The sequence below is a fragment of the Heptranchias perlo genome, chromosome 12, assembly GCF_035084215.1.
Source record: "Heptranchias perlo isolate sHepPer1 chromosome 12, sHepPer1.hap1, whole genome shotgun sequence".
Lineage (NCBI taxonomy): Eukaryota > Metazoa > Chordata > Chondrichthyes > Hexanchiformes > Hexanchidae > Heptranchias > Heptranchias perlo.
Genome location: NC_090336.1, coordinates 14,452,957 through 14,477,620, shown reverse-complemented (window position 1 = coordinate 14,477,620; position 24,664 = coordinate 14,452,957). Strand labels below are relative to the sequence as shown.

General features: G+C 44.2%; 1 protein-coding gene across 4 annotated transcripts in view; it reads left to right on the top strand.

Moving 5' to 3' along the window:
• Positions 1 to 24,664, top strand: part of LOC137327835 (activating molecule in BECN1-regulated autophagy protein 1-like) — a 400,989-nt gene that overhangs the window by 359,016 nt on the left and 17,309 nt on the right. For all 4 annotated transcript variants that reach the window (XM_067993681.1, XM_067993682.1, XM_067993679.1 and 1 more), the window contains 2 exons: positions 10,825 to 10,914; positions 14,396 to 14,583. In XM_067993681.1, coding sequence (XP_067849782.1) covers positions 10,825 to 10,914; positions 14,396 to 14,583 — 278 coding nt within the window. The remainder of the gene's footprint in view (positions 1 to 10,824; positions 10,915 to 14,395; positions 14,584 to 24,664) is intronic.

Sequence of the window (24,664 nt, the reverse complement as noted above, 5' to 3'; positions counted from 1 at the left end):
AAACAGCCAACTGTTAGATTGAATTGAGGGGTTCTCCTTCTACCCCTCATATTCACCTTGGGTGTGCCACAAGGTTTCATCCTTAAGCCCCTTTTCATCATCTATATGCTGCCCCTTGGTGACATCATCCGTATGTATACCGACAACACTTAGCTCTACCTCTCCACCATCACCCTTAACTCTATGGTCACAACTGTGCTGTCTGACTATTTGCCTGAGATCAAGTTATGAATGAGCAAGAACTTTCTCCAAATTAACATTGGCAAGACCAAAGCCATCCCATTTGCCTCCCACCAAGAACTCTACTTTTGTCCCTAATTCTGTCCCCCTCCCTGTCTGCTCACTCAGGCTGAACCCAATGGTGTGCAACACCTGAGCTGAGCTTCAAATTCCACAATCCAGCTACCACCAAGACTGCGTATTTGCAACATTGCCCAATTCCACTCCTGTCTTACCTCCACTGCTACTGAAACCCTCATCCACACCTCTGTCCCTTGGGTTTCCTTGCTAGCCTCCCAACTTCCACTCTACAACTTGTCCAAAATGCTACCGCCCACAGCCTATCCCACTCCTGCTTCCCTATAACCTCCTCTCCGACCTTCACTGGCTTCCTATTCCCCAAAGCAATGAATTCAAAATCCTATCCTCATTTGCAAGTCTATCCACAGCCTTGTCTGTTCCTACCTCTGCAACCTCCTCCAGCCTACATGCCAGGGAGCACCTCTGCTTTTCTGGCATTGGTCTCATTTGCATTCCCTCTGTCTCTCTGCTCCAGCTCTGGTATAAGAACTTTCAGCTGTCTTGGCCCCACCGTCTGGAGTAGCCTCCCTAAACCTGTCTCCCTGACTTACCTCTCTTCCCCTCTCTGAAAGCCTCCTCAAAACCAACCTCTTTGACCATATTCTTGACCACCTCTTCGCCCATCATTACTTGCTTTCTGGTTTTACTTCTATTATGCGTGTTGATTAGTTTTACTAAAATTTATAAATGCAAGTTGTTTTGTTTTTGTAAAAGACATTATTGCTAGAAAATGTGTATGTATTTTTTTATTATATTCCTTTCCTCCTTGCATTTAATGAGATGCTCCTTTCTTACACAGTACAGCTTTAATTCAGCCTTAATTCATCACTGGAGTTTTAAAAGCTTATTATTTCACCCATTAGCTGTATGGTTTATACATTGGGGAATTTTAAAGATAAATAAGTTCACTTTGAGGGATGGATTAATTAATTTCCAATTCACACTGCGATCGCAGAGATATTTCAATTGCCTTTTGGGTGGTAAACAAGGTATCAGCACTCTGGCCTCTGAATCAGACAGTTGTGGGTTCAATCCCCACTCCAGAGACTTGAGCACATAATGTAGGATGCTGGATTGCTAACATCCCAGTGTTGGGAACGTTAGCTATATATTAGCTCTGGGATCAACTAGTAATGGTGGAAAAGAATAATTTTTCATTTAAGAATATTTTGCTTAGTAAATTGAGCTCACCTCCCTGCAAAATTCACAAGTGTCTCTTACATCAATGGGAAACACTATGAATACTGATGAATTTTGTGGGGTCCCCTGATTTCATGGACTCTACAGCCCATGCAAAACATGCAGCGTTTTTGATGTTGCTGCTTCTAATTTGCTAGAAGAGCAGAGTAGATAGAAAAACGCAACCTAGCAAGTTTGTCAATGAATGGTGAACAAGGTATCAGCACTCTGGCCTCTGAGTCTGAGAGTTCAATCCCGACTCCAGAGACTTGAGCACATAATGTAGGCTGATACTTCAGTGCAGTACTGTGTGTAGCACTGTCAGAGGTGCCATCTTTTGGATGTGCCCACTCCCATAGGGTATAGCTTGATTATAAATAGAAAGTATGTAATGAAGATTGAAGATTCATGGGTTATAAATTATAGGCTTGCCTGATAACTCACATGTGAAAGAAAGAAAGACTTGCATTTATATAGCACCTTTCACGACCTCGGGACGTCACAAAGCGCTGGACTGCCCGTGAGTACTTTTAAAGTGTATGGTCACTGTTGTAATGTAGGAAACGCGGTAGCCAATTAGTGCACAGCAAAGTCCCACAAACAGCAATGTGATAATGACCAGATAATCTGTTTAGTGATGTTGGTTGAGGGATAAATATTGGCCAGGACACCGGGGAGAATTCCCCTACTCTTTGAAATAGTGCCATGGGATCTTTTACGTCCACCTGAGAGGGCAGACTAGGCCTCAGTTTAACGTCTCATCTGAAAGATGGCACTTCCGACAGTGCAGCACTCCCTCAGTACTGCGCTAGTGTGTCAGCCTAGATTATGTGCTCAAGTCTCTGGAATGGGACTTGAACCCAAGACCTTCTGACCCAGGCGAGAATGCTACCACTGAGCCACGGCTGACACCAATCGCAAGTGGTGTGGGATTAATCACATCCCACAGCTCCTCTTCATCATGTATTCCTTTTATACCACACAATACCCAAGTGGAAAAATTAGTTGGAAGAATTGACTGGATATGGAATTCCGTTTTGATTGTGAACTGGCTCATGTCACTTCACCGTAAAGTGTTTTTTTCCTCACAAATTAGCATCACCTCCATTAAGCATGGATAAATGCTTCCTGAAGATGATATTGTGTGGTGCATCAAGTTTACTATATTTTTTTAACACACTCTTCTATTATAATATCGCAGTGTTCATTTCTCAGCAATCAGCTGCAGATTATCTTGCAGCATATGTTCAGTAATCCTGTCAGAATTTTAATTCTTCAGTGACTGTATCATTATGCTCCAGCTCAATGGAGCACACTCTCCTGGACTTTCAATGTCTGCCAAGACACCCCCTGCTAAGGAACAAAACAGCGGCTGGGATTAAGGAATTAACAACAAACTAGTTTGTGTTCATGTAACTTTTATATTTCACTGGTTACTGCTCCCTGCTGAAAATGCTGTGAGAAGCAGTTCTCCTTTGAATGCGATTACATCTTCGACCTGACTAAGCTTGGGCCTACAGATGTTCAGATTAGTACTGGTGCCAGTAAACAGTGGTGCTCATTACTTTTTTTTAAAAAAGTAAATTGACCAGGAATAAACCAAACTATCAAGTCTTCAGGAAACTAAAGCCAGCCACCTTGTACAGAGCAGTGGCACATAAAGTAGGTCTGCAACATAAATATCTTGTTACAAGTATTGTGCACAGGCAACCAGAACAGTATTGCATCATATACATATTCATGGGGTACGAAGGTAAAACACTGGTTAACTGCTGAAAACATGTCACTTTCTGTAAAACTGATCATGATGTTTTCGTAATCATTACAAGGCATCGCTTGTGGGGTCACTCTCGACCATAACACTAATTCAACCAAATGAAGCATGCTGGGAGGAACTTGCTGACTGAAATTTGCAGGGCTGCTGATTGGAGCAGGTGGGGAGGTGCTGCCGACTGAAGCGAACAGGGGGTTGCTGCAGATTAGACCAGTTCGGGAAGGGGAGGGGTTCCAGCTGATTAGAGTTCGGGAAGGGGAGGGGTTCCAGCTGATTAGACCAGTTCGGGAAGGGGAGGGGTTGCTGCAGATTAGACCAGTTCGGGAAGGGGAGGGGTTCCAGCTGATTAGAGTTCGGGAAGGGGAGGGGTTCCAGCTGATTAGACCAGTTCGGGAAGGGGAGGGGTTGCTGCAGATTAGACCAGTTCGGGAAGGGGAGGGGTTCCAGCTGATTAGACCAGTTCGGGAAGGGGAGGGGTTCCAGCTGATTAGACCAGTTCGGGAAGGGGAGGGGTTCCAGCTGATTAGACCAGTTCGGGAAGGGGAGGGGTTGCTGCAGATTAGACCAGTTCGGGAAGGGGAGGGGTTCCAGCTGATTAGAGTTCGGGAAGGGGAGGGGTTCCAGCTGATTAGACCAGTTCGGGAAGGGGAGGGGTTGCTGCAGATTAGACCAGTTTGGGAAGGGGAGGGGTTCCAGCTGATTAGACCAGTTCGGGAAGGGGAGGGGTTCCAGCTGATTAGACCAGTTCGGGAAGGGGAGGGGTTCCAGCTGATTGGACCAGTTCGGGAAGGGGAGGGGTTCCAGCTGATTGGACCAGTTCGGGAAGGGGAGGGGTTCCAGCTGATTAGACCAGTTCGGGAAGGGGAGGGGTTGCTGCAGATTAGACCAGTTCGGGAAGGGGAGGGGTTCCAGCTGATTGGACCAGTTCGGGAAGGGGAGGGGTTCCAGCTGATTGGACCAGTTCGGGAAGGGGAGGGGTTCCAGCTGATTGGACCAGTTCGGGAAGGGGAGGGGTTCCAGCTGATTAGACCAGTTCGGGAAGGGGAGGGGTTCCAGCTGATTGGACCAGTTCGGGAAGGGGAGGGGTTCCAGCTGATTAGACCAGTTCGGGAAGGGGAGGGGGTCCTGCAGATTAGACCAGTTCAGGAAGGGGAGGGGTTCCAACTGATTAGACCAGTTCGGGAAGAGGAGGGGGTCCTGCAGATTAGACCAGTTCAGGAAGGGGAAGATTGCTGCAGATTGGACCAGTTCAGGAAGGGGAAGATTGCTGCAGATTGGACCAGTTCAGGAAGGGGAAGATTGCTGCAGATTGGACCAGTTCAGGAATGGGAAGATTGCTGCTGATTGGACCAGCTCAGGAATGGGAAGATTGCTGCAGATTGGACCAGTTCAGGAATGGGAAGATTGCTGCAGATTGGAGAGGCCTGGGTAGGTTGCTACCGATTGGAGCAGTTTGGATGGGTTGCTGCTGGTTGAAATGGGCTGGGGAGGGTTGTTTCGAATTGGAACAGGCTGCATGTGAAGCTATTATAGGTTATTTGTTAACAATGAAATTAAAAGTTATTCACTATATAAATCATGTACTGTGGTGTGTTTCTGAGGAAGCTCCTCTCCTATGGTCATCGAGTTACATCGAAACTACAGCACAGAAACAAGCCATTCAGCCCAACTGGTCCATGCCGGTGTTTATGCTCCACACGAGCCTCATCCCTCCCTACTTAATTGAACCCCATCAGGATACCCTTCTATTCCTTTCTATATGTGCTGATCTAGCTTCCACTTAATGCATCTATGCTATTTGCTTCAGTTTACTCTTGTGGTAGCGCGTTCCACATTCTTACCACTCTGGGTTAAAGAAGTTTCTCCTGAATTCCCTATTGGATTTATTAGTGACTATTTTATAATTATAACCTGTAGTTTTGGACTCCCTCACAAGTAGAAACATTTTCTATACGTCTAGCCTATCAAACCTTTTCATTATCTTAAAGATCTCTATCAGGTCACTCCTCAGCCTTCTCTTTTCCAGAGAAGAGAGCCCCAGCTTGTTCAGCCTTTCCTGATAAGGATATCCTCTCAGTTCTTGTATCATCCTTGTGAATCTTTTTTGCACCCTCTCCAATGCCTCTACATCCTTTCTATAATTTTTTTTTAATGCGTTCATGGGATGTGGGCGTCGCTGGCAAGCCCAGCATTTATTGCCCATCCCTAATTGCCCTTGAGAATGTTGGTGAGCCGCCTTCTTGAACCGCTGCAGTCCGTGTGCTGAAGGTTCTCCCACAGTGCTGTTCGGGAGTTCCGAGATTTTGACCCAGCAACGATGAAGGAATGGCAATATATTTCCAAGTCGGGATGGTGTGTGACTTGGAGGAGAATGTGCAGGTGTTCCCATGTGCCTGCTGCCCTTGTCCTTCTAGATGGTAGAGGTCACAGGTTTGGGAGGTGCTGTCGAAGAAGCCTTGGCGAGGTGCTGCAGTGCATCCTGTGGATGGTACACACTGCATCCACGGTGCGCCGGTGGGAAGGGAGTGAATGTTTAGGGTGGTGGATGGGGTGCTAATCAAGCGGGCTGCTTTGTCCTGGATGGTGTCGAGCTTCTTGAGTGTTGTTGGAGCTGCACTCATCCAGGTAAGTGGAGAGTATTCCATCACACTCCTGACTTGTCCCTTGTAGATGGTGGAAAGGCTTTGGGGAGTCAGGAGGTGAGTCACTCGCCGCAGAATACCCAGCCTCTGACCTGCTCTTGCAGCCACAGTATTTATATGGCTGGTCCAGATAAATTTCTGGTCAATGGTGACCCCCAGGATGTTGATGGTGGGGGATTCGGCGATGGTATTGCTGTTAAATGTCAAGGGGAAGTGGTTAGACTCTCTCTTGTTGGAGATGGTCATTGCCTGGCAATTGTTACTTTCCACTTATCAGCCCAAACCTGGATGATGTCCAGGTGTTGCAGCATGTGGGCATGGACTGCTTCATTATCTGAGGGGTTGTGAATGGAACTGAACACTCTGCAATCATCAGCAAACATCCCCATTTCTGACCTTATGATGGAGGGAAGGTCATTGATGAAGCAGCTGAAGATGATTGGGCCTAGGACACTGCCCTGAGGAACTCCTGCAGCAATGTCCTGGGGCTGAGATGATTGGCCTCCAACAACCACTACCATCTTCCTTTGTGCTAGGTATGACTCCAGCCACTGGAGAGTTTTTCCCCTGATTCCCATTGACTTCAATTTTACTAGGGCTCCTTGGTGCCACACTCGGTCAAATGCTGCCTCGATGTCAAGGGCAGTCACTCTCACCTCACCTCTGGAATTCAGCTCTTTTGTCCATGTTTGGACCAAGGCTGTAATGAGGTCTGGCGCCGAGTGGTCCTGGCAGAACCCAAACTGAGCGAGGAGCAGGTTATTGGTGAGTAAGTGCCGCTTGATAGCACTGTCGACGATACCTTCCATCACTTTGCTGATGATTGAGAGTAGACTGATGGGGCGGAAATTGGCTGGATTGGATTTGTCCTGCTTTTTGTGGACAGGACATATCTGGGCAATTTCCCACATTGTCTGGTAGATGCCAGTGTTGTAGCTGTACTGGAACGGCGTGGCTAGTTCTGGAGTGCAAGTCTTCAGCACAACAGCTGGGATGTTGGCGGGGCCCATAGCCTTTGTTGTATCCAGTGCACTCAGCCATTTCTTGATATCGCGGAGTGAATCGAATTGGCTGAAGACTGGTTTCTGTAATGGTGGGGATATCGGGAGGAGGCTGAGATGGATCATCCACTCGGCACTTCTGGCTGAAGATGGTTGCAAACACTTCAGCCCTGTCTTTTGCACTCACGTGCTGGACTCCGCCATCATTGAGGATGGGATTATTCATGGAACCTCCTCCTCCTGTTAGTTGTTTAATTGTCCACCACCATTCACGACTGGATGTGGCAGGACTGCAGAGCTTTGGTCTGATCCGTTGGTTGTGGAATCGCTTAGCTCTGTCTATAGCATGTTGCTTCCGCTGTTTAGCATGCATGTAGTTCCGTGTTGTAGCTCCACCAGGTTGGCACCTCATTTTTAGGTATGCCTGATGCTGCTCCTAGCATGCTTTTCTACAGTCCTCATTGAACCAGGGTTGATCCCCTGGCTTGTTGGTAATGGTAGAGTGAGGAATATGCCAAGCCATGAGGTTACAGATTGTGCTGGAATACAATTCTGCTGCTGCTGATGGCCCACAGTGCCTCAAGGATGCCCAGTTTTGAGCTGCTAGATCTGTTCTGAATCTATCCCATTTAGCACGGTGATCGTGCCACACAACACGTTGGATGGTGTCCTCAGTGCGAAGACAGGACTTCGTCTCCACGAGGACTATGTAGTGGTCACTCCTACCAATACTGTTATGTACAGATGCATCTGCGACAGGTAGATTGGTGAGGATGAGGTCAAGTGGGTTTTTCCCTCGTGTTGGTTCGCTCACCACCTGCCACAGGCCCAGTCTGGCAGCTATGTCCTTCAGGACTTGGCTATCTCGTTCAGTAGTGGTGCTACCGAGCCACTCTTGGTGATGGATATTGAAGTGCCCCACCCAGAGTACATTGTGTGCCCTTGCTACCCTCTGTTTCCCCCAAGTGGTGCTCAACATGGAGGAGGACTGATTCATCAGCTGAGGGAGGGCAGCAGGTGGTAATCAGCAGGAGGTGTCCTTGCCCATGTTTGACCTGATGCCATGAGATTTCATGGGGTCTGGAATCAATGTTGAAGACTCCCAGGTCCACTCCCTCCTGACTGTACACCACTGTACCGCCACCTCTGGTGGGTCTGTCCCTGCCGGCGAGACAGGGATGATGATGGAAGAGTCTGGGACGTTGGCTGAAAGGTATGATTCTGTGAGTATGGCTATGTCGGGCTGTTGCTTCACTCATCTGTGGGACAGCTCTCCCAATTTTGTCAAGTCCCCAGATGTTAATGAGGAGGACTTTGAAGGTTCGACTGGGCTTGGTTTGCCATTGTCGTGTCCGGTGCCTAGTGGTCCGATGCCGGGTGGCCCATCCGGTTTTATTCTTATTATGACTTTTTGTAGCGAGATTGTACAACTGAGTGGCTTGCTAGGCCATTTCAGAGGATGATTAAGAATCAACCACATTGCTTCTGGAAACCAGAACTGTGCACAATACTCCAACTATGGTCTCACCATGATTCTATACAAATTTAACATAACTTCTCTGCTTTTCAATTCTATCTCTCTGGAAATGAACCCTAGGGCTTGATTTGCCTTTTTTATGGCCTTAATAACCTGTATTGCTACTTTTAGTGATTTGTGTATCTATACCCCTCGATCCCTTTGCTCCTTTAACACATTTAGACTCTTATTATCCAAGCAGTATTCTTCTTTATTCTTCCTACCGAAATGCATCACCTCACATTATCTATATTGAAATTAATTTGTCAATTACAAGCCCATTCTGCAAGTTTACTAATGTCCCCTTCCATTTTGACACATTCTTCCTTTGTATTAACGACAACCCCCCCCCCACCAAGATTTGGTGGTGTCCGCAAATTTTGAGATTGTACTTTCGATTCCCGAATCCAAAGCGTTAATGTAAATTGTGAACACTGGTGGTCCCAGCACCGATTCCCGTGGTACACCACTTTCCACCTTTTGCCCATCTGAGTAGCTACTCTTAACCTCTACTCTCTGTTTTCTGTTTTGTAGCTAGCTTGCTATCCATTCTGCTACCTGTCCCCTGACTCCACAAACTCTGACCTTAGTCATGAATCAGTGCGGTACCTTATTGAAGGCCTTTTGGCAATCCGAATATATTACATCTACTGCATTACCCATGTCCAGTCTTTCTGTTACTTCTTCAAAAAATTCAATAAGGTTGGTCAAGCATGACTTGCTCTTCTGAAATCCGTGCTGACTATTCTGTATTATATTTTCGTTCTCTAGATGTCTTTCTATTACATCTTTGAGTAAAGATTCCATTATCTTTTCTACCACCGACATTAAGCTAACTGGTCTATAGTTCCCTGGACTTGTTCTATCTCTATTCTTAAATATAGGAATAACATTAGCTGTCCACCAGTCCTCTGGCACTTTTCCCTTTTCTAGTGAATTATTATATATATATGTAATAGTGTCTCTGCTATCTCCTCCCTAACTTCTTTCAATATTGGTGGATGCAATCCATCCAGGTCTTATCCTCCCTTAGTTTGATTAGTTTCTCAATTATCTCCCACTTTCTATCTTAAATGTTTTAATATCTTTTTCAACGTCTTCTTCTAATGTCCTGCCCACCTTGTTAGTCTCCCTGATAAAGACGGAGGCAAAGTAACTATTCAATAGTTCTGCCATTTCGCTGTCGTTACCTGTGAGTTTATCTTGTGCATCCCTTAGTGGCCGTATCCCTATTCTGATTTTTCTTTTGTTCTTTGTGTCTGTAGAATACTTTACTATTTCTTTTTATATTCTTCGGTAATTTAATCTCGTAATTCCTCTTTGCTTTCCTATTTTTTTTTACTTCTTTCCTAACCTCTTCATATTCCCTTTTGTCATCCTCTCCTTTGTAAGCATTAGGCTCACTCCATTCAAGTACCATAGCCTAAAATCTGATTGAAATGTTGCTTGTGATTATTGATTTGTGAGGGAATTAATTTTATACCTTTTTAAGAAAGCCATCAAAGTCATCACTTAAGTTCCGTTTTAGAACTGGCGAGTGTGTAGTCTTGTACGTATTTAAAGGGGGTGCAGGAACAGAGCGGCCTGGGGGTTCACATACACAAATCTTTGAAGGTGGTAGGACAAGTTGATATGGCTGTTTTTTAAAAAAAAAAGCATATGGAATCCTTGGCTTTATAAATAGAGACATAGACTACAAAAGCAAGAAATTATGCAAAACCTTAAAAATCACTCTGCTTAAACTGGAGTATTGTGTGCAAATCTGGGCACCACACTTTAGGAAGGATGTCAAGGCCTTGGGGAGAATGTAGAAGAGAGTTACTAGAATGCTACTAGGGATGAGGGACTTCAGTTATGTGAAGAGACTGGAGAATCTGCGATTGTTCTCCTTAAAGCAGAAATGGTTAAGGGGCGATTTAATAGAGGTCTTCAAAATTATGAAGAGTTTTGATAGGGTAGATAAGGAGAAACTGGCAGGAGGGTCGCTATCTAGAGGTCACAGATTTAAGATAATTGGCAAAAGAACCAGGGGGGAAATTAGGAGAATTTGTTTTTCGCAGCGAGTTGTTATGGTCTGGAATGCACTGTCTGAAAGGGTGGTGGAAGCAGATTCAGTGGTAACTTTCAAAAAAGAATTGGATATAAACTTGAACGTGAAAAATTTGCAGAGCTATGGAGAAAATGCAGGGGGATGGGACTAATTGGATAGCACTTTCAAAGAGCTGGCACAGGCACGATGGGCCGAATGACCTCCTGTGCTATACGATTCTATGATATAGACTCAAGTCAGCCTTGGGCAACAGAGGAATTTATTCCTCACTCCACGTTAAGTGTTTGAACTAAATAGGCACATGGAGCTAAGAGGAAGAGAGCAGTGGGTCTTAACTAGTATTCTCGTTTTCTGTTTTGCAGAGCATCGAAATTGGAGACTGAACACAATTGGGAACAACTGTCGGAGCCTGTTTCCTCCCACCACAGCAGCAGGAGCAATGAGAGGCCGGGGTAAAACTTCCTCAAACTTTATGCTTTGGGTGTACATAGTTTTAGTTATTTGCACTCTTGCAATGAAGTACACAAGGCTATATTATATACATCAGAATACACATAAAGCGACAATCTGCCGTAAAAAACTGAATGAACAGTAGTTGATTATTCACTAATGTACAGTTTAGGGACTGAGGAGGAGATTTACAAACAGAAGAACAGAACACCCCTTCTATTCCTCGGTGGAGAATTGATGAGTCTTACCTGAGTGAGGCAGGAGATTCTGAGTGATGGGCAGTCCTGGGATGAGCTAACTGATGCAAGATAACGCAAATGAAATGAAACTCAGGGAGTCACTGAGGCAGGAGGATTGGAATGATATAGAGCCCTTGAGGTTTTTTTTACATTGCAATTGTAATTTAAGTACTCAAGCACTTAGCTGTTAGGCCACATGGAAAATTTTTATATTTTTTTGTATATATACCAGAAAAAGGAATTTAGAGCAAACAAATTGCCGTCCCAATTCATTGATTCTGTATAATTCAAAACTTACTAATAATGTGAGTATGTGAACAGAAAACCAACACGTTATATGAAGCTGTAAAATTGGGTCTGAAAGCTTGATTGGGAGGTTGTCATGGATATTGTCGTGGCCTCCTGTGACCCACAGCTTGCCACTTTTCAGTAATTACTCACTTCGCTGGTTTATCATGTTCCCTGTAGCTTGTAGACTTTTTCAGTTATGTTATAAAGGTTCTTTTATGAAGCAGAGTTTGAACTTTGTAATACACAGCTTTTTGCAGTGTGTGCATGGAGGTATATGTAGTGTAAATATGGACTGCATTTTAGGACAGGTCACCTATTGCCCTCCAAGGATTACAGGCCAAGATTGCTTTATTGTGTCCTAAGCTGAAGACTGAGGACATTCTTGCAAACTCGAGTCTACATTTGGAGGTAATCACTTTCACCTGTAAGCTAAAACTGCTCAGCGCTTTACTAAACCCTTGACTAGCTCCAGTGCAGACTGCAGAAAGGAATCAGTCATCGTGGTGTTATCAGTGGCCTTCATTGTATGTCTTGTTAATGTGGAGCACAGTTTAATAAGAACCTTATTCAGTCAGTTGCATTTAGGGTTTGAGCAGATTGATGGGGAAAATATATCAAAGGAAACTTCACATGTTCCCTGTAGCAATTGGTTCAGCAGTATCAGAGCTGTGGCTTGCCCTCCAAGTCCCACTCTACATGGTTCACACTTAATGCTGTCAGGGCAATTCTGGGTGGGCAATGTATACAGCCTTGTCAGTGTCACCCATAGCACAGAAACAAACACGATAAAGACACTAACCATTTAGGTGGTGAAGCACGTTGTGTATTGAGGCCTAGCAAGTGCATCTATCAGCTCTGAATATTTCACAGTGGAGGTCTGCGCACGTGACACACATATATGCTGGAAGAGCAGCACCCTGTCCTTACTTGTGCCTTGTTAGTGATGGATTAGGAAACTGGACCTCTAAATCAACTGACTTATACCAAGGCATTAGTCACCTGAGTTCCAAATTTGTTCAGCATCTCATTTATCTTGGAAGTGACATCCATTAATTCATCCTATTGTAGCACAGCAGTGGTCAGGCATTGAATCCCAATTGTGTGAAATATGAGAAAATCCCTTCACTGTTAATTGGAAAACCAAAATCTCTGTAGCAACTAAGCCTCCAGAGCATGCCTGCTGCAGCCTGTGTTATTGGTGTTTGAATGCTGAGGTCTACATAATTGGACTTATTCAGCCTTTGATGTTCTCCTGTAATAAGTTAAGCTGAGACAATGATGAAAACAAAAGTGATCCTGTGAGCCAAGCAACAGGCTCTGCTATCCCAGTTGGCCTCCTATCCTCTATCCTCCATGAACTCCAACTTGTTCAAAGCTATTGTCTAGATCCTGTCCTAAACCAAATTCTGCTTGTCCATCACCTCGTCCTCACTAATCTACACTGGCCCACCGTCCCTGAATGTACCATCCACAAATCACTCCACAGCCTCATCCCACCCTATCTGTACAATCTCCTGCAGACCTATATCCCCTCCCGAATGCTTTGTTCCCCTGATTCTAGCTTCCTGTGTGTCTCCCCTCCCTTCACCACTCCATTGGTGCCTTCTCTTCAACCAAACTTTCTGTGAACCTTCTTAATCTCTCCAATCCTGAAGGTGCCCATTTCACCTATTTTGTTTGTTTGTGAAGCGCATTAGGATTTTTCTTATATTAAAGATGTTGTATAAATACAAGTTGGTGTTGCTATGCACCCTCCAGTGGTTTCCAAGCTCCCTTCAACGATCCAGTCATATTTTGCATCCCTTGGGCTTGCCCCTGTTTCCCTGTTGAAGTGACACCAGATGGCTCTGGGTCACTGATAGAGATATCCGGCCCAACAACCTTGGACTCTGTAATGCCCTGATGTGTAGCAGTCCAACCGTTGTGGATAGTGGAATATTGAACCGTTTGAGGGAAGAATTAAATTAAAAGGTACAGCCATTCTTTTAGTGGAACAGCAAAACTCGGCACAGAAAGCTGACCTTGCAAAGTAAGTGAACTTTTTACAAAAATCACAGTGCTTCATAATGGAATAGATGTGCTATGTATATTTTGAGCATATTAATGTATTGATATGGATGTGTTGTATGCATGTGTGTGTTGGGAATACAAGTTTAAAGACAAAACCATACTTAGGAATTTATTACAGAAGTCTTTACTGTGACGTAATAGTGATAATAGACAAAAGTGCACGCTGAGCTTGTCAATTGAGAGATTACTGGAAGATTAACGGACTCTATCTTACCCATTACCTGCCAGAAAAATAATTATTTAATTCAAAGCATAATTTGGTTCATTTTCTCCGTGGTAAGCACACAGAACTGCCAATTGATTATCTGTGTGGTCAGTACATATTAAATTTTTTTTTAAAAAGGAAATTTTTAATGCTTTTGATTAATTTTTCAGAACTTTTAAATGGGCTAAACTGCAAACATTGATGGATCAACTATCATAAAACTTCTTATTGAAGAAATCAGATTCTTTGGTGGGGGAGGGCATGTCTATCAAATGATTTGATGCTCTAATACAATGTGCGATGAAGTGGCAAGACCTGGTTTCAGGCCATAATTCCCGACATGATGAGTTCTTTGTTGTGACTGTGCAACTGTGGAAAGTCCCAAGCAGAAGCTGGGCACTTCCCTATAGAGAGAGAGTGCAAAAAGAGGTGGTTACTTTCTCGCGCACCTTTCAGAAATTAGCTATAAAATAGCATTGACAAAGGCCTTCTGGAGAAGTTCTCCAACCCATCTAGAAACCTGGGGAAAGTGCATGATGTGAGGACACTATGGGAGGCAAAATATTAAAGAAAAACATAAATGACAAAGCAAGCAGTTTGTTATCAAGTGTGAAGCCTAGTTAGTTGGACTGGAAATCATTGGTATGCTTATGAGTAATAATTCCACTACTTTTCCAGGCCAAACAGAACGTCTTGGAGGACAGACCGAGATATGGGACTAATGAATGCTATTGGTCTGCAGCCCCGCAATCCCGCCCCTTCTGTGACATCACAAGGAACCCAAACACCATCACCACAGCTGCAGAACGCGGAGACCCAGACAGACAGGGATTTACAGGAAGCTACCACTTCAGGGACCAGCCAGGGTAAGGAACGGGGAATCTTGGGAATGATTTGAATAGGCTGCAAAAGTACCAAGTGGAAGAATTGGCCTTTGCATCAGTTTGGAGATATCATAAGATCTATAGTTCCCTGGGATTATGCAACCAGCTGTATCTTTTTTTTTTAAATTACATATACTAAATTTAATTTATAGCTTTCAAATTCCACCCGTTTTCTGTGTGTAACTACTGCACTTTGCAAATACTTAATAGTCTAGAGCAGTAAAAATACAAAAAGATGTGGAGCAGTCCAATGCAACAAAATGGCTGCTTCAGTTCTCTGAGATTCTTAGCCCTTTTCCTAGATTCTGTGGACACTGAGAATCATGTAGGCCTGGCAGTCTGTCTTTCCTTACCTGTAACTGGATTTCTACCAGAAAATCATTGAATTGCAGATTCCATACATTTTGGGCATCTTACATTGCAGCTTTCAAAATGATGGGCTGTTTGTGGTAAATTGCTAATTTTAAAGCAAAATTAGGAAATCGTAGAGGAACTGAGTGTTTTGTTTCACAGTAGCCTAAGCAAGTTAACTGTAACCCTCCTGTTTATCATTTGATGTAAAAGCAACAGCCTTTGGGAGCATTCCTTGTGCAGAGTTGTTTCAATGTAATTCCATATTAATAGCTTCATAGGTACAGTTTAAATAAACTAGATTTGTGAACTGATTTATTTTTCATTATTCAAACCATTTGTGTCTTTGGCTAGGAGCTACCAAAGATTGAGATGCTCCCTTGCTTTTTTTTAACCTTTATTTTTAAGTCTACTTGAATACGTTTTCTTTTTTTAACCCCCAAAGTACTGAGATGGCTGATTCATTGGAAAATCCCAGGTAGAAAACTGCAATTCCTTTGGAAAACACCAGAAAAGTCTCTTTTTCCTGAAATGCAGCAATTACATGAATGGATGTCTGCATAACTGCATGACTCATTTATCAATATCAGGTGCTTGAGCCACTTGTCTGTGGACAGGCTGCTTTTAACTAGCCTCTGAGTCCAACCTGTCCTGTTATTTGTGATATATAGACAAATTGAGTTTGAAAGATGGGTTTTCTCTTATATTTTGGACTTCTTTTAGTGGGCTTTCTGGCTGGTGTTGACAAGCTTTTATAATTTGAACTGAAGTGTTATTGTACCAGGTGGTTTCAGCCAGAGTGATACTGAATTTATTTAAGAACATTAAATAACTTTTCTCGTGAAGGGTTTACATGAAGTAAATAAAGAGAAACTGTTCCCATTGGTGGAAGGGTCGAGAACCAGAGGACACAGATTTAAGGTGATTGGCAAAAAACCAAAGGCGACATGAGGGAAAACTTTTTTATGCAGTGAGAAGTTATAATCTGGAATGCGCTGCCTGAAAGGGTGGTGGAAGCTCAGTCATGGCTTGCAAAAAGGAATTGGATAAATACTGAAGGGAAAAAATTGGCAGGGCTACGGAGAAAGAGTGGGGGAACGGGACTAACTGGATTGGTCTTACAAAGAGCTGGCATGGGCTCAATGGGCCGAATGGCCTCCTCCTGTGCTTGTAACCATTCTATGATTCGAAAAGTTAAAGGCAGGAAAAGACCATTCGACACATTGAAGCTCATCCCTGCAGTATTCCAACTCTCCCAGCCTAGCATCAAACGGCATCTAAAGTCTGAATCTTCCCCATCAGGTTATTCCAGACATTTATCTCCCTGTTTTTTGTTCCAAATTTATTGTTCACGAGCTCACATTTTTAACTCTGACCTCATTGTCCAGTAATATTCATGATTTACCTTATCTAGATCATTTAATATTTTTTGACTCGTTTTCCCCTTAGATATTTTCTCCCCCTCTCGGCTTTTTTAACCTTTCCTCATAGATCATCTCTCTTGCATTTTGAATTATTCTTGTTGCTCTTCTCTGCATCCTGTTCTATGCAAATCTTTTTTATAATGCAGTAACCAGAACTGTACACGGTAATCCCAAGTGTGGCCTGACCATTGCACTGGACATACTCATCATAATCTTTTTTTTTATTCGTTCATGGGATGTGGGCGTCGCTGGCGAGGTCGGCATTTATTGCCCATCCCTAATTGCCCTTGAGAAGGTGGTGGTGAGCCGCCGTCTTGAACCGCTGCAGTCCATGTGGTGAAGGTTCTCCCACAGTGCTGTTAAGAAGGGAGTTCCAGGATATTGACCCAGCGACGATGAAGGAACGGCAATATATTTCCAAGTCAGGATGGTGTGTGACTTGGAGGGGAACCTGCAGGTGGTGTTGTTCCCATGTACCTGCTGCTCTTGTCCTTCTAGGTGGTAGAGGTCGCGTGTTTGGGAGGTGCTGTCGAAGAAGCCTTGGCGAGTTGCTGCAGTGCATCCTGTGGATGGTACACACTGCAGCCACTGTGCGCTGGTGGTGAAGGGAGTGAATGTTTAGGGTGGTGGATGGGGTGCCAATCAAGCGGGCTGCTTTGTCCTGGATGGTGTCGAGCTTCTTGAGTGTTGTTGGAGCTGCACTCATCCAGGCAAGTGGAGAGTATTCCATCACACTCCTGACTTGTCTTGTAGATGGTGGAAAGGCTTTGTGGAGTCAGGAGGTGAGTCACTCGCCACAGAATACCCAGCCTCTGGCCTGCTCTTGTAGCCACAGTATTTATATGGCTGGCCCAGTTAAATTTCTGGTCAATGGTGACCCCCCAGGATATTGATGGTGGGGAATTCGGCGATGGTAATGCAGTTGAATGTCAAGAGGAGGTGGTCATTGCCTGGCACTTTTCTGGCACGAATGTTACTTGCCACTTATGAGCCCAAGCCTGGATGTTGTCCAGGTCTTGCTGCATGCGGGCTCGGACTGCTTCATTATCTGAGGGGTTGCAAATGGAACTGAACACTGTGCAATCATAAGCGAACATCCCCATTTCTGACCTTATGATGGAGGGAAGGTCATTGATGAAGCAACTGAAGATGGTTGGGCCTAGGACACTGCCTTGAGGAGCTCCTGCAGCAATGTCCTGGGGCTGAGATGATGGGCCTCCAACAACCACTACCATCTTCCTTTGTGCTAGGTGTGACTGCAGCCACTGGAGAGTTTTCCCCCTGATTCCCATTGACTTCAATTTTACTAGGGCTCCTTGGTGCCACACTCGGTCAAATGCTGCCTGGATGTCAAGGGCAGTCACTCTCACCTCACCTCTGGAATTCAGCTGTTTTGTCCATGTTTGGACCAAGGCTGTAATGAGGTCTGGAGCCGAGTGGTCCTGGCGGAACCCAAACTGAGCATCGGTGAGCAGGTTATTGGTGAGTAAGTGCCGCTTGATAGCACTGTTGACGACACCTTCCATCACTTTGCTGATGATTGAGAGTAGACTGATGGGGCGGTAATTAGCCAGATTGCATTTGTCCTGCTTTTTGTGGACAGGACCTACCTGGGCAATTTTCCACATTGTCAGGTAGATGCCAGTGTTGTAGCTGTACTGGAACAGCTTGGCTAGAGGCGCAGCTAGTTCTGGAGCACAAGTCTTCAGCACTACAGCTGGGATGTTGTCGGGGCCCATAGCCTTTGCTGTATCCAGTGCACTCAGCCATTTCTTGATATCACGTGGAATGAATCGAATTGGCTGAAGACTGGCTTCTGTGATGATGGGGATATCGGGAGGCGGCCGAGATGGATCATCCACTCAGCACTTCTGGCTGAAGATGGTTGCAAACGCTTCAGCCTTGTCCTTTGCACTCACATGCTGGACTCCGCCATCGTTGAGGATGGGGATGTTTACAGAGCCTCCTCCTCCCGTTAGTTGTTTAATTGTCCACCACCATTCACGACTGGATGTGGCAGAACTGCAGAGCTTTGATCTGATCCGATGGTTGTGGAATCGCTTAGCTTTGTCTATAGCATGTTGCATCCGCTGTTTAGCATACATGTAGTCCTGTGTTGTAGCTTCACCAGGTTGGCACCTCATTTTTAGGTATGCCTGGTGTTGCTCCTGGCATGTTCTTCTACACTCCTCATTGAACCAGGGTTGATCCCCTGGCTTGTTGGTAGTGGTAGAGGTAGAGTGAGGAATATGCCGGGCCATGAAGTTACATATTGTGCTGGAATACAATTCTGCTGCTGATGGCCCCATGGATGCCCAGTTTTGAGCTGCTAGATCTGTTCTGAATCTATCCCATTTAGCACGGTGATAGTGCCACACAACACGTTGGATGGTGTCCTCAGTGCAAAGACGGGACTTCATCTCCACGAGGACGGTGCGGTGGTCACTCCTACCAATATTGTCATGGACAGATGCATCGGTGAGGACGAGGTCAAGTAAGTTTTTCCCTCATGTTGGTTCGCTCACCACCTGCCACAGGCCCAGTCTGGCAGCTCTGTCCTTCAGGACTCGGCCAGCTCGGTCAGTAGTGGTGCTACTGAGCCACTCTTGGTGATGGATATTGAAGTGCCCCACCCAGAGTACATTCTGTGCCCTTGCTACCCTCAGTGCTTCCTCCAAGTGGTGCTCAACATGGAGGAGGACTGATTCATCAGCTGAGGGAGGGCGGTAGGTGGTAATCAGCAGGTGGTTTCCTTGCCCATGTTTGACCTGATGCCATGAGATTTCATGGGGTCCAGAGTCCATGTTGAGGACTCCCAGGGCCACTTCCTCCTGACTGTATATCACTGTACCGCTACCTCTGGTGGGTCTGTCCTGCCGGTGGGACAGGACATACCCAGGGACGGTGATGGAAGAGTCTGGGACGTTGGCTGAAAGGTATGATTCTGAGAGTATGGCTATGTCAGGCTGTTGCTTGATTAGTCTGTGGGACAGCTCTCCCAATTTTGGCACAAGTCCCCAAATGTTAGTGAGGAGGACTTTGCAGGGTCGACTGGGCTTGGTTTGCCTTTGTCATGTCCAATGCCGGTTGGTCCGTCCGGTTTTATTCTTATTGTGACTTTTTTTAGCAAGATTTTACAACTGAGTGGCTTGCTAGGCCATTTCAGGGGGCAGTTAAGAATCAACTACATTGCTGTGGGTCTGGAGTCACGTATAGGCCAGACCAGGTATGGACGGCAGGTTTCCTTCCCTAAAGGGCATTAGTGAACCTGATGGGTTTTTACGACAATCCAGTAGTTTCATGGCCACCATTACTGATACTAGTATTTTAATTCCAGATTTTTATTTAATTAATTGAATTTAAATTCCCCAGCTGCCATGGCGGGATTTGAACTCATGACTCTGGATTACTAGTCCAGTAATATAACCACTATGCTACCGTACCTCTCAGAAGACTTGTATTCCGCTCTTCTGGCTATATAACCTAGCACTTGGTTGGCATTTTTAATTACCTCACCACCTTGCCTCGGCATTGCTGGAGAGAATTCCACTATTACTCTTGGGTTGCTCTCTGAGTCAGCTTGTACTAATTATCTTCCTTTTTCTCTTCATACTTATGTTGCACAGTGAAGCATAACCTAGGGGAAAATTAGCCTAGAGGTTATGGTCCTGGACTAGCAGGGAATCAAAGTCCATGGCAATATGTGGAATTGAATTTAATAAATCTGGTCATTTGTGGGTTTGGGGTGGGGAAAAAATGACCATGAAAGCTGCCCGATTGTTGGTTCGCAAATGTGCTTCAGGGATGGGAACTTGCCACCCCTGTCTGGTCTGGCCTATATGTGACTCCAGTCCCACACTACATAGTTGACACATACTGCCCTCAGGGCAAGGAAGGATGGCAATAACTGTGATGCTTGCCAGTGCCACCCACTCCTTGAGAAAAAGTAAGAATTTTATAAATTAAATCCCTGCAGCATTGACATTGAAGAGTGGTTAGATTCAAACTCTTTGAGCAAAGGAAATTGGAGACATGTCCAAAAAACAAGTGATTTGATGGTACACTGACCTGCTGTGGCACCATCGTGGAGTCCTTTAATTTGGATTACCAAACAATTTGGATGTCATCTGAACTAATTTAGAAAACACTAAGAAACAACAGTGTGACAACTGGAACCTTATTATGAGAACTCAGGCAATGGACTGTGTGTGTGTAACTGCTGGTATACTGATTATATTCTTCATGCACCAGCTCCAGGGAGCCCTTTTATTAAGTACATATCTCACATCCACCCGAGACAAAACTCCATGTGGCTACAATATAGCTGAGGGTCATTAGCATGACTGTCTATGTTTCTGAGACATTTAATGGGATCCATGAGCACGTGTGGATCCTGACTAAAATAAAGACTGCACTATCCATCAGCAGTCAAGAATGACATAATGACAGCAGTAAAAAATAATAAGCTTCCTAGGAAGGTACCACCAATAAGTGTAATACTTCGTCTTGTAGATCTAATTCTTCACAACTTGCTTTGCTATATATGTAGTTTAAGGAAAGGTAGTATTTCTATGGATTCAAGTGCTATTTTATACTTGAAGTGATTGGATTTTAAGAAACTTAATTTGATACTAGCAGCAGGATGTATAGAAAACAGTATCCTTCCAGGCTTGCTCAATGGATGGGATAATTGCTGACATTTCCAGTTCGATCTTTCAACCAAGTTCAAACACTTAAAGCTAGTTGTCAGCATTCTTCACAGACATAATCTGTATAGTTACTTGATTTCTAAGATTTCATCATCTTTTAAAATATAATAACGGTTGTTTTTCAGACTGGAGGGAAGTGTGAAGTGGTGTTTCCCCAGGGACGGCGTTGGGACCCCTGCTGTTTTTGATATATTAATGACCTGGTCTTGAGTATACAGGGCGTAATTTCAAAGTTTACAGATGACACGAAAGACTTCAGTTACGTGGAGAGACTGGAGAATCTGGGGTTGTTCTCTTAGGGCAGAGAAGGTTAGGAGGAGGTTTGATAGAGGTGTTCAAAATCATAAAGGGTTTTGATAGAGTAAATAAGGAGAAACCGTTTCCAGTGGCAGAAGGGTCGGTAGCCAGAGGACACAGATTTCAGGTAATTGGCAAAAGAACCAGCGGCAACATGAGGAAAAAAATTTTTACGCAGCGAGTTGTTCTGATCTGGAATGCACTGCCTGAAAGGGTGGTGGAAGCAGATTCAGTAACGACTTCCAAAAGGGAATTGGATAAATACTTGAAGGGAAAAAATTTTCAGGGCCTTGGGGAAAGAGCAGGATAGTGGAACTAATTGGATAGCTCTTTCGAAGAGCCAGCACAGCACTATGGGCAGAATGGCCTCCTTCTGTGCTGTGTGATTCTATGATCTGTAAAATTAAAGCTGTGGCCTTTAAAGCATCTGTACCACTTTTTCCACACTGCTGCTTTTGACCATTGCAAAACCAAGATTCACATCCCCATCACTGTCCTAGAAGTCACCCCTGGAAAGTGAAAGGGAGTTCAGATGTCATCCAAATTGTTTGGCGATCCAATTTAAAGAACTCCATTATAGTACCATATCGTGTTAGTGTACTATCAAACTGATCGAAACGACCATCTTAGCTAAGGAAAACATTAATAAAGCATGTGGAAATACTATATACCACTGAAATTATGAAAACCAATTCCTTCAAGCAGTGATACATGTGCACTTGATGGGCATTATACACTCATAACTGTTTGTGTCGTGTTCAGCCAGGTCTACTCGTAAGAGTGCATCACAATGGGAGACTTGTGGTATTCCTCATCCCCTAGGTATACAGTTCTGAAGTTGAAGGCTGTGAAGTAGAATTAGCAAACAAAACATTTACAGATTCAAAGTGTCCTGAGATTAAACTCTTAACATTGGCACTTTGTTAAAAGTTTTTATTTTGTTGCAGAAATGCTGCCACATTCTTTCAAGGGTTAAAACAGTTTGACATCAGTTTGAGTATGCTTGCTAAATCATCAAGCACACAGCAGTATTGCCAGGACAGTGCCAGCTCTGTACAAAACCTTCTATGTTGCAATTCCAAGTGCAGGACCAGTTATTCGTAGCTGACTGGTTTAATTTTGTTTGTGTATTCCAATTTACCCTTGATTGGGATAAGCATCTAACTCGATCAATTCCCACAAGACAGGATAGAGGCAGTTAGTGATGGAACTGAGGAGTCTGTGTCCAGCAGTTTCTTGGATGCTTGTGGAGGGAAGTCTCAATTTAATCAAGTTAATTATGAAATTCAGTGTTTCTTTGGGCTTCCTGAAATGAGACCAGTCTGTCTTAACTCAGTTTTGAAAACCTCTGGCTTGATAATGCCCACATCTACTTAAAGTTGAAGATTCTCTTCTTACATTAATAAAACATTGCTATCTTGCTGTATAACTATGATTGCATCACATCCTCAAAATAAATCCTACAATTTCCTCTTTTCTCCCCCCCCCCCCCCCCCCCCCTCCCTGAATAGATCTGTCAGCACCGCATAAGTGGGCGGGAAACCTGTTCCTGGTTCCTGCCAGTGGCACCTTAAACCCATTTTGCAAGGCAGCATGCAAGGCTAATCTAATTAGACTTATCTCATCATTTCCCTCCCAACCTCTCTGCCCACTAACAGCTTGCCTATGATTGAGGAATCACAGGTGGAAATTTGCCATGCTGGGGTATTGCATAAGCTGGCATCTAGCGCCAGTCTTCTCTGTCACAATATTATACAATCGTGGCACTTCCTGGTCTTCAAATGCACCATCTTGCACACTATTCTGCCTCCTTGCAGCTTACTCTGTTTAAATTAAGATCATCATATCATCTCTTGCACTAACTTATTCTTTCCCAGACATCAAAACTGTGGAGCTCCTCACTTCCATCAGTTTTCTGTTCTTCCTACAATCTACAGGTTTTATACAAGTTTGAAAAGATTTTAAACCAGTTTTAAAAGATCCCATGACATTATTTCGAAGAAGAGCAGGTGAGTTCTCCCTGGTGTCCTGGACAATATTTATCCCTCAACCAACATCATTTTTAAAAAAAACAGATTATCTGGTCATTATCACATTGCTGTTCGTGAGACTTTGCTGCACAAATTGACTGCCGCATTTCCTACATTACAGCAGTGATTACATTTCAAAAGTACTTAATTGGCTGTAAAGCACTTTGGGACGTCCTGAGGTCGTGAAAGGCGCAATATAAATACAAGTCTTTTTTTGAAGTGTCAGTCTCTGTAGTACTCTTGCCTCTAAGTCAGATGGTAATGGATTCAAGTGCTACTCCAGAGATCAGAGCACATAATCCAGGCTGATTTTTCAGTGCAGCATTGAGGAGTGCTGTATTGTCGGAGCTGCCATCTTTCGAAGAAGAGCAGGGGTGGGGTTTCCAGGTGCCTTGGCCAAGATTTGTCCATCACTTTTTTAAACAAAAACAGATTATCTAGTAATTTACTCAGTGCTGCTTGCGGGGCCTTCCTGTACAAATTGGCTGCCACGTTTGCCTAGGTTACAATAGTGAGTGCATTTCAGAAGCACTTTATTGAATGTGAAGCACTTTGGGACATCCTGAGGACTTGAACGGCTCTTTCTCTTTCTTTCTTGAACCCAAGCTTGAACTAATCATAACTTCTTCATTTACCTCACCTTCTTACTCTTTTCAACATTGGTTCTTGAGCCACGGTCCTTCACCTGGGATCTCTATATAATTGGGGGGAAAAAAATCATATGTTACCCCTTCCTTGTGCATTGTTAGCACACCAGCATCAGTTTAATAAGTTGAAGAATGGAATATTGGATAGTTGACAGTTAATTACAAAGCAAGAATTCATTTGAGAACTGAGCAGTTTAAGAAGGACAGAACTGCAAGTTTGGATCACAGACTACAACATAGGGCCAGCTACGTGTTGTATGTATATGCATGCAGTAAATTGAGTTTTTTTAATGATCTGCTTGCATGCCAAGTGTATTGGGAGCCAAGTTTTGCACATTCTTATTCCAACCCTAGGCAGTGTATTAGAATGAATGCACTGAAGGGTATTCCTGTTGTGTGATATCAGCCCAATGTGTCCTCTCCACAAACCACTGAACAAAATGGATGATTTGCAGGTCTCTACGGAGGGGTCGCTACAAATGAAGGTTATTCAAAAAGTATAACTGATAGTCAAATTCGTGTTGGAAGCAGAACTCTGGTTAATACCAATCAGCAATTGTAGTTATCTATACAGTTACCTTTCCCAATATTAGTGAATGGCACAC